The sequence below is a fragment of the Lucilia cuprina genome, chromosome 5, assembly GCF_022045245.1.
Source record: "Lucilia cuprina isolate Lc7/37 chromosome 5, ASM2204524v1, whole genome shotgun sequence".
Taxonomy (NCBI): domain Eukaryota; kingdom Metazoa; phylum Arthropoda; class Insecta; order Diptera; family Calliphoridae; genus Lucilia; species Lucilia cuprina.
Genome location: NC_060953.1, coordinates 132,985 through 145,989, shown reverse-complemented (window position 1 = coordinate 145,989; position 13,005 = coordinate 132,985). Strand labels below are relative to the sequence as shown.

Sequence of the window (13,005 nt, the reverse complement as noted above, 5' to 3'; positions counted from 1 at the left end):
AGGTGACCGATGGTGAGAAAAAAAGCCAGCAACGATAATATTAAACTTAATTTAGCTGCAGTAGATTTAAAAGAATAAATACATTAATTTTTTCAAATAGATAATTTGGTAAGTAATGCAGTTTATTTGATCTTAACGAATTAAAATTAGCTCTGAATTACCAAATCATAATTAATCCGAATGATATATTATGAGGAATATAAAATTGAAATTTTTATATTAAACTATTACAAGTTTCGATTTTAATAAACCGCAAATCAAAAGGCAAAATGTATATTTATGTTAGGAACAAAAATATCACTCACTCAATCATTTCACTAATGTAGAGATCTGTCCCAAAGGTTCAATTTTTATATTGAATACGTGTAATGAACTTAAGTGCGTTGAATTGTTTTGTGGGTTTTGGTTGATTTTTGTGTTGTTATTTATTGTCGATGACCATAATTTAATTAAATTTAATTAATAAATAAAAGTAAAATGATTCACTTTACTTACATAAATACATTTCCGACTTCCGTATAATGGCGCACTGGAAAATATTTGTATCAACCAGGTAAATAAACAGACAACTTTGGTCATATTCAGGGTCAGTAAACAATAAACTACATATTGGCAAGAAGCCATCGAACGGATAGAACATTCTGAAAAGTACAAATGATTGTAGGTTGGTGTTTTGTTTTATTTAAAATTTACTATATATAATAATGATAGTGTTGAAAGTTTAGTTTAGTTTTCAAAATCTCTTTACAAAATTAACTACTGTTAAAAAAAATATACAATAATAAACAACATAATGTTTAAATCAACTATTGTGATCCTGGCTGTGTCTGCGATTATCACACAAGCTGCTGTAATTAGAACGTCGGATAAGGACACTAATGTTGTGGAAACAACTACTGTTTCAATAGATGATATGTCTACTACTATGGAACCAGAGCTGACTACCATTAAAGAAGATGATCTTACTACCACAACAACAGAGAGTTTTGGTGCTCTTAGTGGGGATGAGGAAGCAACCATATTAATCGTGGATCAAACTTTATTAGATCCAGCACCTGCTGAGTTAATTAAAACAGAGACGGTTCAAATTGAAAAATCTGGCAAACTTCTGTTATTAAGCACACAAAAAATTGCAGAAAAAACAAAACAACCCGAAGAAAATCTTGAGGAATCTGAAGAAGAAAATGAAACGGTAGAAAATGTTACACAAAGTACCATAGAGACAACAACCATGGATTCGCTAAATGAAGATACTACAACGCCCGTAAACATGGAAGAAGAAACAACTCAAAGTCAATTAGATACAAAAAATGAAGTAAAGTCCGAACATAAAACAAGTGTCGAAAATGGGACAGAGGACTTGCCAGCTATGGAAAAAATAACTAAGTTATATCCAATCAATGACACCCTCTATGCTGACAGCAGTAAAAAATCTGAACAGAGTTCGACAACTATTGTAGACGATCAGCCTAAAGAAACATTAAACTCAAATCTTGGCTCCGTTATCTTAGAAGAAGCAGAAGCCGATTATGTTCTGGTTGAATCAGAGGTCTTGGAAGGTTCATACACCGATGTTGATAGTGAATTACACCTGCAGCCTATTGTTCAATCGGTAGAAATTGTACCTTCTAGTTTGGATGATACCTTGCTAATTAATTATGTACAAAGTTGGTAACTCTGATCTTAAGTCAAGTTATGCACTTTTTTCTCTTAAGATTTTTCGTTTTATTTTTGTTACACTTTTTCAACAGTATTTTAATTTTTAGCTCTTAGATAACGAATATTTAATAACATTATTATTAGATGTATAAAAATTAATAATAATAAAAACGAACACAATAATATAAAATTTAAAAATTTTCGATTTCATAATGATTTATGATGTATTAATATTTACTATGATGGCCCTACTGTTAGCTCGATTTAAAAAGATCACGATAAGAAAAAATGCCTTTTAATCTACAACTAACATTTTCAATTGTAAACAAATGATTTTTCGTTTCCATTGGTTAACTAAATGCAGTTGTATGCACGTACATCACCTTGCACACAACTGGAAATTAGGTAATATAGTAGTTGAAAAATGTCAAGGTTCATTACATGTGCAAATCTGCAAAGGTGCTGAAAATATTGACAATATGGCGAAAATGGGTTAACACATTTTTAACAGCCCCATTAATTGAAAGAAAGTATAGGAGGACGAAAATATTTTCAAATGGGATGCTATAATTTTAATGAGTGTATGTGTGCATAGGGTGCATACTCATTGACTCTATCTTATTGTTGTTACAACTCTACATGAAATATGTTATTATTAAATTCGCACTTTTGATGGTTTTCATAATGTGTACAAAAATATATTTACAATATAATCTATTTTTATAAAATTAAAGTAGAAAAACTATCTGTGATTACATTTTTAATTAATATAGACACTAAAGTGTGAAATATATTTTAAAATTTATAAAACTTGTGGCTAGTCTTTCGTTCGGTTGGAACAACAACAATATTTAATATTTTCTTTCAAGTTGTCATTTCATTAGTATCACTTGCAACATCCACTGCATTTTGGTAAAGTCATAGGGCAAAAATCGTAAGGTTTTCTGTAAGTCATGTTGTCAGAAAAGTCAACAACAGAAGATGTTTTTTGACGTGCGAGCTGGGGTAAATAAAAACGTTATCTTTTCACACAATCAACACTTTCATTTGCTTTAATATAAACTAAAATAATATTTTACTTAGCGCAGTGAAATAATAATAAGTTAAATTTCAACTAAATAAATTTTATTTAATAATAAATTGCCAAATTTCTATTGGAAGAAACTTGCAGATCTGATTATTATTACTGTTGTTGTCCCTGTATGCATAGACACGTCATAATCCTAGGATGAATAGTGAAATGATTGGACGAACGAAAAATTAGTTTAAATGGACTGCAAATTTGTTATGTATTTGTAATATCTTGAGATTTTAATAGGTGAAAGAATTAACACAAGTAATATGAAAAGATTTTCTTAAAATATTATTTAAATACGTAAATACATAAGACAATTAGGGAGCCCACATTTGTACAGAGAAAACGAACTAAATATTATTTTGTGACCATCCCTAATGTACATATACATAAATATAAAGTCGGATAATACATAGTAATGTATAAAAAATGCATATCATTGGCAAGCATCCAATTATCATTGTTATTATGTCTCTGAGGAGTATAAATTTGTTTAGCTTTAGCATGACAATGCAATTTCATTCCAGTTTTATGTAGCTGGCTGCTGTTGTTGCAGTAGTTTTGCTGTATTTTTTTTTAAAGCAACAACTTTTATTTCACAATAAAAAATAAATTTTTGTGCACAAAACGCCCTCAATACTTCATCTCCTTTATGCATACTTTATGTGCACACACATACATACGCATCTTTAATATACATATGTATTAATGTATATGTATTTATAACAAAAGGATCATAACTCAAGAAAAGGCATTATTTCTTTTTTCATAGACAACATTGATTGTAATGGTTTATCTTAAAGTTTATACCAAAAATAGGATTCATAAAATTATTAAATAATTTATATTTTATAAAAATTTTAATCATTTAAAAATAAATAAATCTTGAGTTATGACCATTTGCAAAAGAACGTTACAAATGTATGTAAGTTTTACTTCAAAAAGATTTATCTTTACTGTGATTTCTTATTGTTGCTGTATTGAAATGAAATAGAAGAAGAATAAGAAAATAAAATGAAACCAAGATGTTTTTGATAAATGTATACAATAATTTAACAGGACTTTACTACAATAAAAGAAGAAGAAGAATTTGTTTTAAGGATAAACTATTAGACCACATGAATAAATGTTTTCGAAGAAACCAACAAATGAATAAATATGCACATATTTGCACACATTTGCATATAAATAAAAAATATTATAAACACAATAATAATGCAACAACTAAAACAACAATAAAAAATATTTCGATTTTTTTGGTTCTATTTGTGTTCATTTGCCTTTCTATTACATGCAAGTTCATACATTCATACATATGTACATTTACATTCATGGACATTTCACAGATTCAAAGTACATAATAATTTCTTATTTTTATTATTGTTTTTCTTTAATTAGGAAATTTAAATAAATATACAAATAATTTAAATGAAAAATGCTTCTGAGATCTGCTTACGCAACAACCAACATTATCATTTGTTGTTGAAGATTATTAAACATGATTCTTAATTAAAGAAGGTACATTGACTTGTTTCATATTTCAAATCGTTTGAAAACCACACATACATACATATGTATGAACTTGTACATATGTATGCATAAAAACATAATTATATCTGATTTTGAATAATTCAAACATTTCCATTTTTAATTATTAATTTTTAATGAGAATTCAATTTTCATTTAAACCCTTAGCAATTGTGTTGTTGTGGACATAAATGGCCAAACAAGCATTTAAACAAATATGTTTTTTGAATTATGAATAAGTTCATATCAATTAAACGTTTATAATTTAGGCATGTGTTCAATGAACGTGCGCTGAAGCCACAAAATTTTTAAAAAATTTATGAATTTTCTCGTTAATCGAAAACACCATAAAGTTTAGGCCTCCGATTTTTAATACATACATATTGACTGATTGATAAACCCAAGCTTTAAAAAATCTCAAATATGCCAAACATGTCTCTTTGTTAAAAAAGAAAAGAACAACAAATTTAAAATAAGCAAATAACAACAACATTTAGCTAGACATTCCTAGATATTCTAAGTAAATTTTAAAATAATTTTTTTGTATAAATAGTTGCTTACAATAGTTAAACAGTATCAGTTTGTATCTATTCAACAATACAAATTAAACACTAATTAACTTTTTGTTAAATAACGAAACAAAAATCTCAATTTTTTAACATGGCTAAATTCGTGCAAATCCTTTTCGTTGCTTTGTTGGCTGTAGCTTTGTGCTCCGCTGAAGCTCCCCGCTCTCGTACATCCCGCTTCCAAGCTAGACGCAATCGTTTCTTGGCTCGTCAAGAAGCTGCTGAACCCGCTGCCGTTACTCCTTATCCCACTGCTGATGAATTAAAACCTGAAGTACCTTTTGATGAAGCTGTTGCCGCCGAAGAACAACAACCCAACCAACCCGATGAAGTTTATGGCCCACCAGAAGAAGAAGCTCCCGTTGAAACTGATGATGTTGCTGCCGCTGAAGAAGAACAAGCTGTTGCCGATGAAGAGGTTGCTGTTGCCGAAGAAGAAGAACAAGCTGTTGCCGAAGAAGAGGCTGCTCCCGCCCGTTTAACTGCTCGTCGCACCTCATCTGCCCGTAGAAGTTCAGTCCGTCCCGCTAAATTGCGCAAAGCCGCTCCTGCCCGTCTCCAACTCCAACCCCAATTTGTGCCCCAACCTCTTTTCTACTACGTTGCTCAATAAGTTGTTCAACAATTGTGATTTAATATACAATTTAGTATATTAACTAATTATCTTTAATGCTTTTAATTTTTGTAATAAATTTTAGACATGTTAAAAAATATCGACCACAAAACTACTAACACTTAAATAGAAAAATGATATTAATAAAAAACAATAAAAAAAATATATATAAAAAAGGTTTTATTAATAGTTAAAGTACTTAAGGAAGAAAGGACTTTCCTTTTTATTTTAAAAAAATATAAAACTTGTTTTATTGTTTGATTAAAATTGAAATATTTAAACTTTATATCATAAAAATTAGAAGCCTTTTATTAGAAAAAATTGTTTTTTCAATAAATAGTAACATTGTTGTTGTACAATAGATAATTTTTATCCTGGAATGTATGTAAGTTTATATTTACTGCAAATAAATTGAAATAAATACAACTCCAATGAGAACAAAATTACAATATTATTAGCTTCACTATTTATGTACAAACATACATATGTATTCATTCACACTGAATAACCCAGCAAACAAATTCAAGTTAAATTTATCATCTAGTCGGTAGATTAATTATTTTTTTTTTTTTTTGGAAATTAAATTTTATTATATTAAAAATCTTTTCCCATTAAATAATATAACTTTACAAGATTACTATTCTGGTCAAACAAATTTTAATTACTACAGTGACTCGCAATTGGTGTCTGGGTATACATTATTAATCCTATCCTATACATATACACCATATTTATTAGAGCAACAGGTGTATGACAAGATTGATACATTTTACTTTTTTTTACTCCCAGCCAGCATTTTTTATCGAAAATTTGATGAAAAATACACATAATTACTATACTCATAAATTTTTACAATTTTTTAATTCCATATTATAAAAATTTCGAATTCAGTATCTTATTAAACTTTTCCTTAAAAATTAAACTACATGTTTTTCAATGAAAAAAAAAAAAAAAAATAATAATAATTTTACCAAAAAAAATTTCATAATCAATTTTTTTGGAAAAAATTTTTTAAAAGCTCAATAATTTGAAAAATTCCCAAACTCTAAAATGAGCAATAATTTTTGATCAAATATATAAATTCTATTAAATAATCTGAATTATAGAAACCCCAGCAACAACAACAATAGGAACTGGCCCAATATGTTCTTAGATGTTTATACTAAAAAAATGTTTTCAATTTATTAAATAAAAATTTAAGAAAAGTTCATTGTCCATTTCAGATCAAAGTTGTGCGTGTGCTGGGTAGATATTCATGTATGTGTACTTTTGTATGTATACAATACTTTGGAAGGGAAATTAAAGATGTAAAGCACGTACAGCCGGCATGACTATGATGTGATGGTCGCATGTATTAATTTCTATATTTTATATAAGATTAATATAGCAAAGACATAATATAGTGACAGAGTCAGCTATATATTTTAATTTATTTTGCAATGTTTAAAATAAGTTAATTTTTATTTAATTGGTCTAATATCACCCACCACCACGACAAAATTTTAATTTTTCTTTTCAATACAAAAACTTTTCTCAAATCTGCGAATTAATAGTTAAGAAATCTTAAAACATAATTATCGGTTGAACACTACGTATATTGGGTTATTCCATAATTACATATACATATTTATTTCATTTATATAAAGTAATTTGCTGTTGTAGTTGTAGTTATGTTTATACAAGAACAAAAATATACTTTAGTTGCCAAAGTCCAAAACACAACAGAAATTGAAAACAATAATACAAAAAAATATATAACCAAAATATTCCTTTCATGCCAAAATAGAAGAAATAAAAAGCCCCCAAAAACAAACACGAAAAACTAAATAATTTGTATGCAACACGTTATTTGTTTTTTTTTTCTGTTTTTTATGTTATTTTCGAATACAAATGACTTCCTACTTCCGTTCTAATGGTGGATCTTATACACACACATAAACACAGATTGCTATGGTTTGATTGTCAATAAATACATGCATACAGTTACAAATACATATACATACATATGTACATATGATACGGATTTATCTGTCTAAATTTAAATTGAGATACAAAAAGTAGATGTGTACATTTTGAAATTCGCTGTTAGTATTAGTGTTATACTGACCTAGAAAACTGAAATTAAAACGACAAATATGTTAATTTCGAAAAAATACAATTTTATATTCAAACAATGTTTGTTGTTGTTTTTTTAATATAAAATATAGCATGTATATTGTGTTACATTTTGCATAAACTTATTAAAAAAAATAATAATAAAAAGTGTAAAAAAATATAAACTTAACAGAAGAAATTTAAGTGAAATACTGAAAAATGTTAGATTCAAAACCTTTTTTAAGGAAAATTCAATAAAAATTCCTTAAATGATTTACCATGTTGCTGCTATGGGAGCACTGTAGACAAGAGGTCTGGTAAGCAGAAGGGGATGCACCGAAAAACGTACTGGTATTACGACAGCTCGTTGTTCTTGAGATCTTTGTTGAGTTTGGACATTAACATTAATGGACTCCGAATCCGGATCTTCTTTTTCGCCATCTATGGGCTTTGGAGCCAATGGATTAGTACTGGAACCACACACCGGATGATTACTGTTATCATTTTGAGGTTTTGAATCATTTTTCTTTTCTGCTTCTAATTGTAATTGTTCCGATGGTAGGAGGAATGCTTTAGATGGCCGATATCCAGCTGCTGGATAAGGTGCTTTAATCTCAATTTCAGCCGGTAATTCAGTAGTATCTTCGTAAGGAATTTCTGTTAAGTTTTCTTCCTCTTTCAGTTGCTGCTCGCTTTTCAACGAAAAGTCTGTAGGCAACAAGAAAGGTATTCTAGGCTGAAAGCCAGCTGGAGGATAAGGAGCCTTGGGTGCTTCCGTTTCTGCCATTACATCATCTCCACTTTCCACTTTTTCACTATCATCTTCATTTAGGTTATCTTCAGTTATAATGTTAGTAGTAGTTGTCTCGTCTTCATATCCCAGCGTCGTTGTGGTGAAATCTATAGTCTCGGTTGTTGATGCAACTGACGATTCATCTGTAACTTGTGCTTCAATATCACTTTGTGTATTTCTCGCGGCTTCCTCGTTTGGCAAAGGAAATGCTCTTGATGGTCTGTAGCCACTTGCAGGATATGGTGCCAGTTTAATTTCTCGCACTGTTGCTTCAATTTCACTGTCATCATCTACAGTTTGATTATCAGTAACATTAGTGCTGTTCTGTTTCTCCACATTATCTTCTATCACTTCTGTATTATAACGGCTGTAGCGAATTTGTCGTGCATTTGCCAAACAAATGAACGAAATTAACACCAATAGCCAAAGACACTTTATATTACTTTTATTAATCACAATCATGTTTAAGATTTCTTGCGAACAAAGCAAACAATTTTTAAGATCCTTATAGACGACACTCTCAGTTGTTGTTGATTTATTAATCAAAAAATTGAAACAGACTAATTTTATTTCACCCAAAACTCATTAGTTTTATAGAAATTTTCATTAAAATATCGAAATACAATTAAAAAATATATAAATGATTTGTTTTCTGTTTCACTTCGTTCTATTCTAAATGCTCATTTGAATATTCCACAATGAAACCGAAAGTCTGAGTTATGAATGGCGTCTTTTCCAAAATTGGCATAAATCCAATATTACGTGTATCATTAGTGTCATTACTCAGTTTGATAATGTTAAAACAGGGTTTAAGGTATATGAAATTGGTCGTTTTATATGTTACCCATAATATACATATACACACATACCTACATATGTAAATATTAATTACATACTTAGGCGTGTGTGCGTTTAGGAAATATTTGAAAATATTCTTATTTCTAATGTGAAAAAATAAATATCTTCTTTAAGTGAAATTTTCGTTACAAATTGAATATTATAACTAATTGCAAATTGATTAAGACGAACACAAATAGGTAGGGTATGTCAAATTCGATAAGTGGTTGCTTATTTTCATACAATTATTCAATTATTACTTATATTGCTATTGTCTGTTCCTACATACATATATTTATTAATAATTCTAGACATTAGTTTTGTTTTTATGAATGTTTTACAAATATAGGAGGCAGCAGAAAGGCAATCATTATATTATTTAATGTTCAAGAATTTTATATGTATGAGTTTATTCGAATCGTTTGTGGGTGTTTATATCGAGTGTGTCTGCGTGTAAATTTTATTCAATTTGGTTTTGAGGCTTTGTTCTTGTTGTTGTTATTATTATTATTACTTGTATTTGATTTTAGGTTTGAGTTTGTTTCTGCGTTTATCGTTAGTATTAGTGTTGATATGCGTATGTCGTACGTGTCTTGTTAGTTAAACACATATATTAGGGTATTCAAACATCGAATAGATAAATTATATGTTTCAAAATTTAATATAACAAATAAAATTACCAATTTAGTTAGTAGTTCAAATTTCATTATGAAAAATTTCGTTAATTAATATAACAATTATATTTTTTATTGGAAAATTAAAAAAAATACTAGAAACAAATAGTTTAATATTTTAAAATTATAATTGAATACCCTAATACCTTTACATTCATACATACATAAAGTCATTTTCATTTCATTCTATGTGTTTGTTATAATTTTGTTATTAAAAGCATAAGTATGTGGTAAAATTAAATTGCTTCTGTGATTATTCGTTAGTTTGTTTGTTTATGACTTTAATTGTGTACTATTTGCTGATATCTACTGAATGTAGGGTGTTACCCGTTGACTAGTTATTAATAAATATATTAATATAAGATTATAAATGTAAAAATAATTATAGTTTTCTCTTTCATTATTATAAACATAGCTTCTTATTATTAAAGATAAAAAATAAATCCTAATTGAATTATATCAATTATTGTTTTTAAAGGAGCACCCTTATATATCTATATATATGTATGTTAGTATGATTTTTTGTTAATTTTGCATACAAAGTGTATTTAATTTATAAGGTGTTTTATTCAAACTAATCATTAGGATTTTACATGCATTTCGATAATAAAACTTAACATGACATCCCCCCATGACCTTCAAAAGAATGCACCTTTGTAATTATTTTTGTAATAGAAAATATCTACTGTTAAAAAAATGTTTAATTGTATAATGAATTGCATTAAACAGCATTATATTCTGATTTGTTTAATAGAATAGTAGTGAAAATAAAAACATTTATTAATGCATATTTCCATTCAAATTTAGTGGCATTATATTATCCATAAATTAATTATATTATCAATGGACAAATTAGACAATATTGTAAAAAACTAGTGGCCATTAGTTTAATTCATAAATATTGAAGAGGTCTACTAATTTAAGAAGCAATACTTCTTGTTTTAAGTTTGAAGATTGCAAATTTTAGTTTATTACAAGTTTTTGTTTAAGTATACGTACATACATACATGTTATTTTCCAAATTCATTCAGTTTATTCCATTTATTTAGACTTTCAAACTCACAAAAACCAAAATTCAAATTGTTCCAAACTATGAAATAGTAAACTTACACATATGTTCATATAAGTATGTACATATGTGCATGTAAGTGTGCTTGCTTATAATAGAACAGCCATACATGTGTATGTATCACACTGGACATACTAGTGTGTGTTACACTAAATTGTTTCCCATTATATTCTACTCGATGCAGACACTTTGCCTGAATTAGCATCTCCCCGTTGCAAAATATTGCTTTTTGGCAAAAAGGAACCATCACTATGATTTCCGGTGAATTTGAAATTTGTCTACTATTTGTTTATGACATTAATTGCTAATTGAAATTGTTTGATTTTTTCTATTTTGTACTGCATTTTGGATATTTGTCGTGTTTATTATTGTTGACTTGGCTCTAGTTTAGTAGCCAGTGTTTTGTGTGTGTTTTTTGGAATGTGATTTATGGTTAAGTAAGTGGAGTATGTATATAGTAAATAATTGCATATGCTATATGAATGTTCAATAAATGTGCGAGTGTGTGTTTTTGCATTCTATTCGATTTGTATGGGATTTTTGTCACGTTAGCCCATAAAATCAGCATAACTTTAATTGTCATCAATGAATGAATGAGAATTTGCTTGGTTTTTACCGTAAATGTCCATGATAACCAATCAAGGCAATAGCGGCCACAAATAAGGATCTTAACAAGCTCAACAACGCTTAGATGTTTCGACGAGTATAAATGAGACGGCGAAACTGAGAACGTTATCAGTTGCTCCAGGCTTAGCCAAAGCTACACACACATAATCTGAAAATTAACCAGCTTTAAGAAGTTTGTTTTAATTGAAAATGGCCAAATTCCAATTTGCTCTTGTTTTACTTTTGGTGGTCTTGGCTGTATTCAGCTGTGAAGCCCAAAGGCAAAGAGTTCGCTCAGGTCGTTTACAACGCAATCGTCAATTGGCGCGCCAAGAAGTCGAAGAACCAATTACACCTTATCCTTTAGCCGACGAATTGAAACCAGAAATTCCATTTGAAGAAGCCGCTCCTGCTCCTGTCGATGAATCCGCTGTTGTGGATGAGGAAGAAGTATTTCCTGCTGATGAAGCTGCCGAAGGTGCTGCCAACGAACCCATTCCCGATGAGGTTTATGGACCTCCCGAAGAATCCGTTCTCTACAACACTCCCGATGAAGTTTATGGCCCACCAGAAATCGAAGCCAATCAATTACCTGCTGAAGTCACTTTGGCCCGTCAAAGACAACGTCAAGCTCGTTTAGTTCAAGCTCGTCGTAAGGCTGCCTACCGTCAAGCTCGTTTAGCTAAATTGCGTGCTGCCAAACCAAAACGTTCTGCTTAATTTGCTGGTTAATTAGAAAATGTCTTTACTTCACCCTCATTTCTTCAGGGGAAGTTTAGAAGATTTTCGAAATTTTAAAAAAAACAAATCCCCAAACTAATTCGACACTACTGCTGCCTATTACTACTACAACGCCCGCTTATTCTATTCACTAGAATTTTTTTCGATATGATACTAGATATTAATTTAAACGAATTTTATTAAAATAAAATGAGCTTTTTAAAAAAAATCACTTATTTGATTTATTGTGGTTTTCCGGCTGATAAATTTAAAGGTCTTGGCTAACTCTTTCTCTAGGTGCATCGATAAATATACTTATAATAAAGGTCTTATTCATAAATAGTTGTCAAATTTTCATTAAAAATTTGTTCTATAAACCTGTGATAAATGTTTATAAATACCACTATAAATCTGAATTTATGTGAAAAAAACTGTTTTAAAGTAGTGCGTGCAAATGAATGCCCATCAATGTATGTACATAATATTATATACTTTGTTTATGTTGTAAACATTTAAAACTTACAGAATTAATTTTTTTTTTTGAAGAATCTTAATGTACTCATAGGATTTTTTCAAAAATTATCTACGTCATAGTTTGTGGTTATTTTAATATTAATCATCATTATTTACATTTTCATCATTTCAAATTAAAGGAGTGCGCGTTGCCTTTTGTTTTTGGAAAAAGCACGATCATAAAAGCCGCTTGCTTTTGCTTAATTAAAACAATAAATATTCATACGAATGTACGTTTGTGTGAAGTACTATCAAA

The 13,005-nt window shown here is 29.1% G+C and overlaps 4 protein-coding genes across 4 annotated transcripts; 3 read left to right on the top strand and 1 right to left on the bottom strand.

Annotated features, from left to right (window-relative positions):
• Window positions 1–707: 707 nt before the first annotated feature.
• LOC111691072 lies at window positions 708–1,830 on the top strand. The gene has a single exon (XM_023453712.2). The coding sequence runs from the start codon at window positions 794–796 to the stop codon at window positions 1,673–1,675; it is 882 nt and encodes a 293-aa protein (XP_023309480.2). The 5' UTR covers window positions 708–793; the 3' UTR covers window positions 1,676–1,830.
• A 3,010-nt stretch (window positions 1,831–4,840) lies between these two features.
• On the top strand, window positions 4,841–5,583 carry LOC111690980 (fibrous sheath CABYR-binding protein-like). The gene has a single exon (XM_023453600.2). It carries the CDS (start codon window positions 4,922–4,924, stop codon window positions 5,441–5,443), a length of 522 nt encoding a protein of 173 aa, XP_023309368.1. The 5' UTR covers window positions 4,841–4,921; the 3' UTR covers window positions 5,444–5,583.
• A 1,783-nt stretch (window positions 5,584–7,366) lies between these two features.
• Window positions 7,367–8,922, bottom strand: LOC111691058. The gene has a single exon (XM_023453685.2). The coding sequence runs from the start codon at window positions 8,790–8,792 to the stop codon at window positions 7,812–7,814; it is 981 nt and encodes a 326-aa protein (XP_023309453.2). The 5' UTR covers window positions 8,793–8,922; the 3' UTR covers window positions 7,367–7,811.
• A 2,716-nt stretch (window positions 8,923–11,638) lies between these two features.
• On the top strand, window positions 11,639–12,465 carry LOC111691049. The gene has a single exon (XM_023453672.2). It carries the CDS (start codon window positions 11,727–11,729, stop codon window positions 12,234–12,236), a length of 510 nt encoding a protein of 169 aa, XP_023309440.2. The 5' UTR covers window positions 11,639–11,726; the 3' UTR covers window positions 12,237–12,465.
• Window positions 12,466–13,005: the final 540 nt, after the last annotated feature.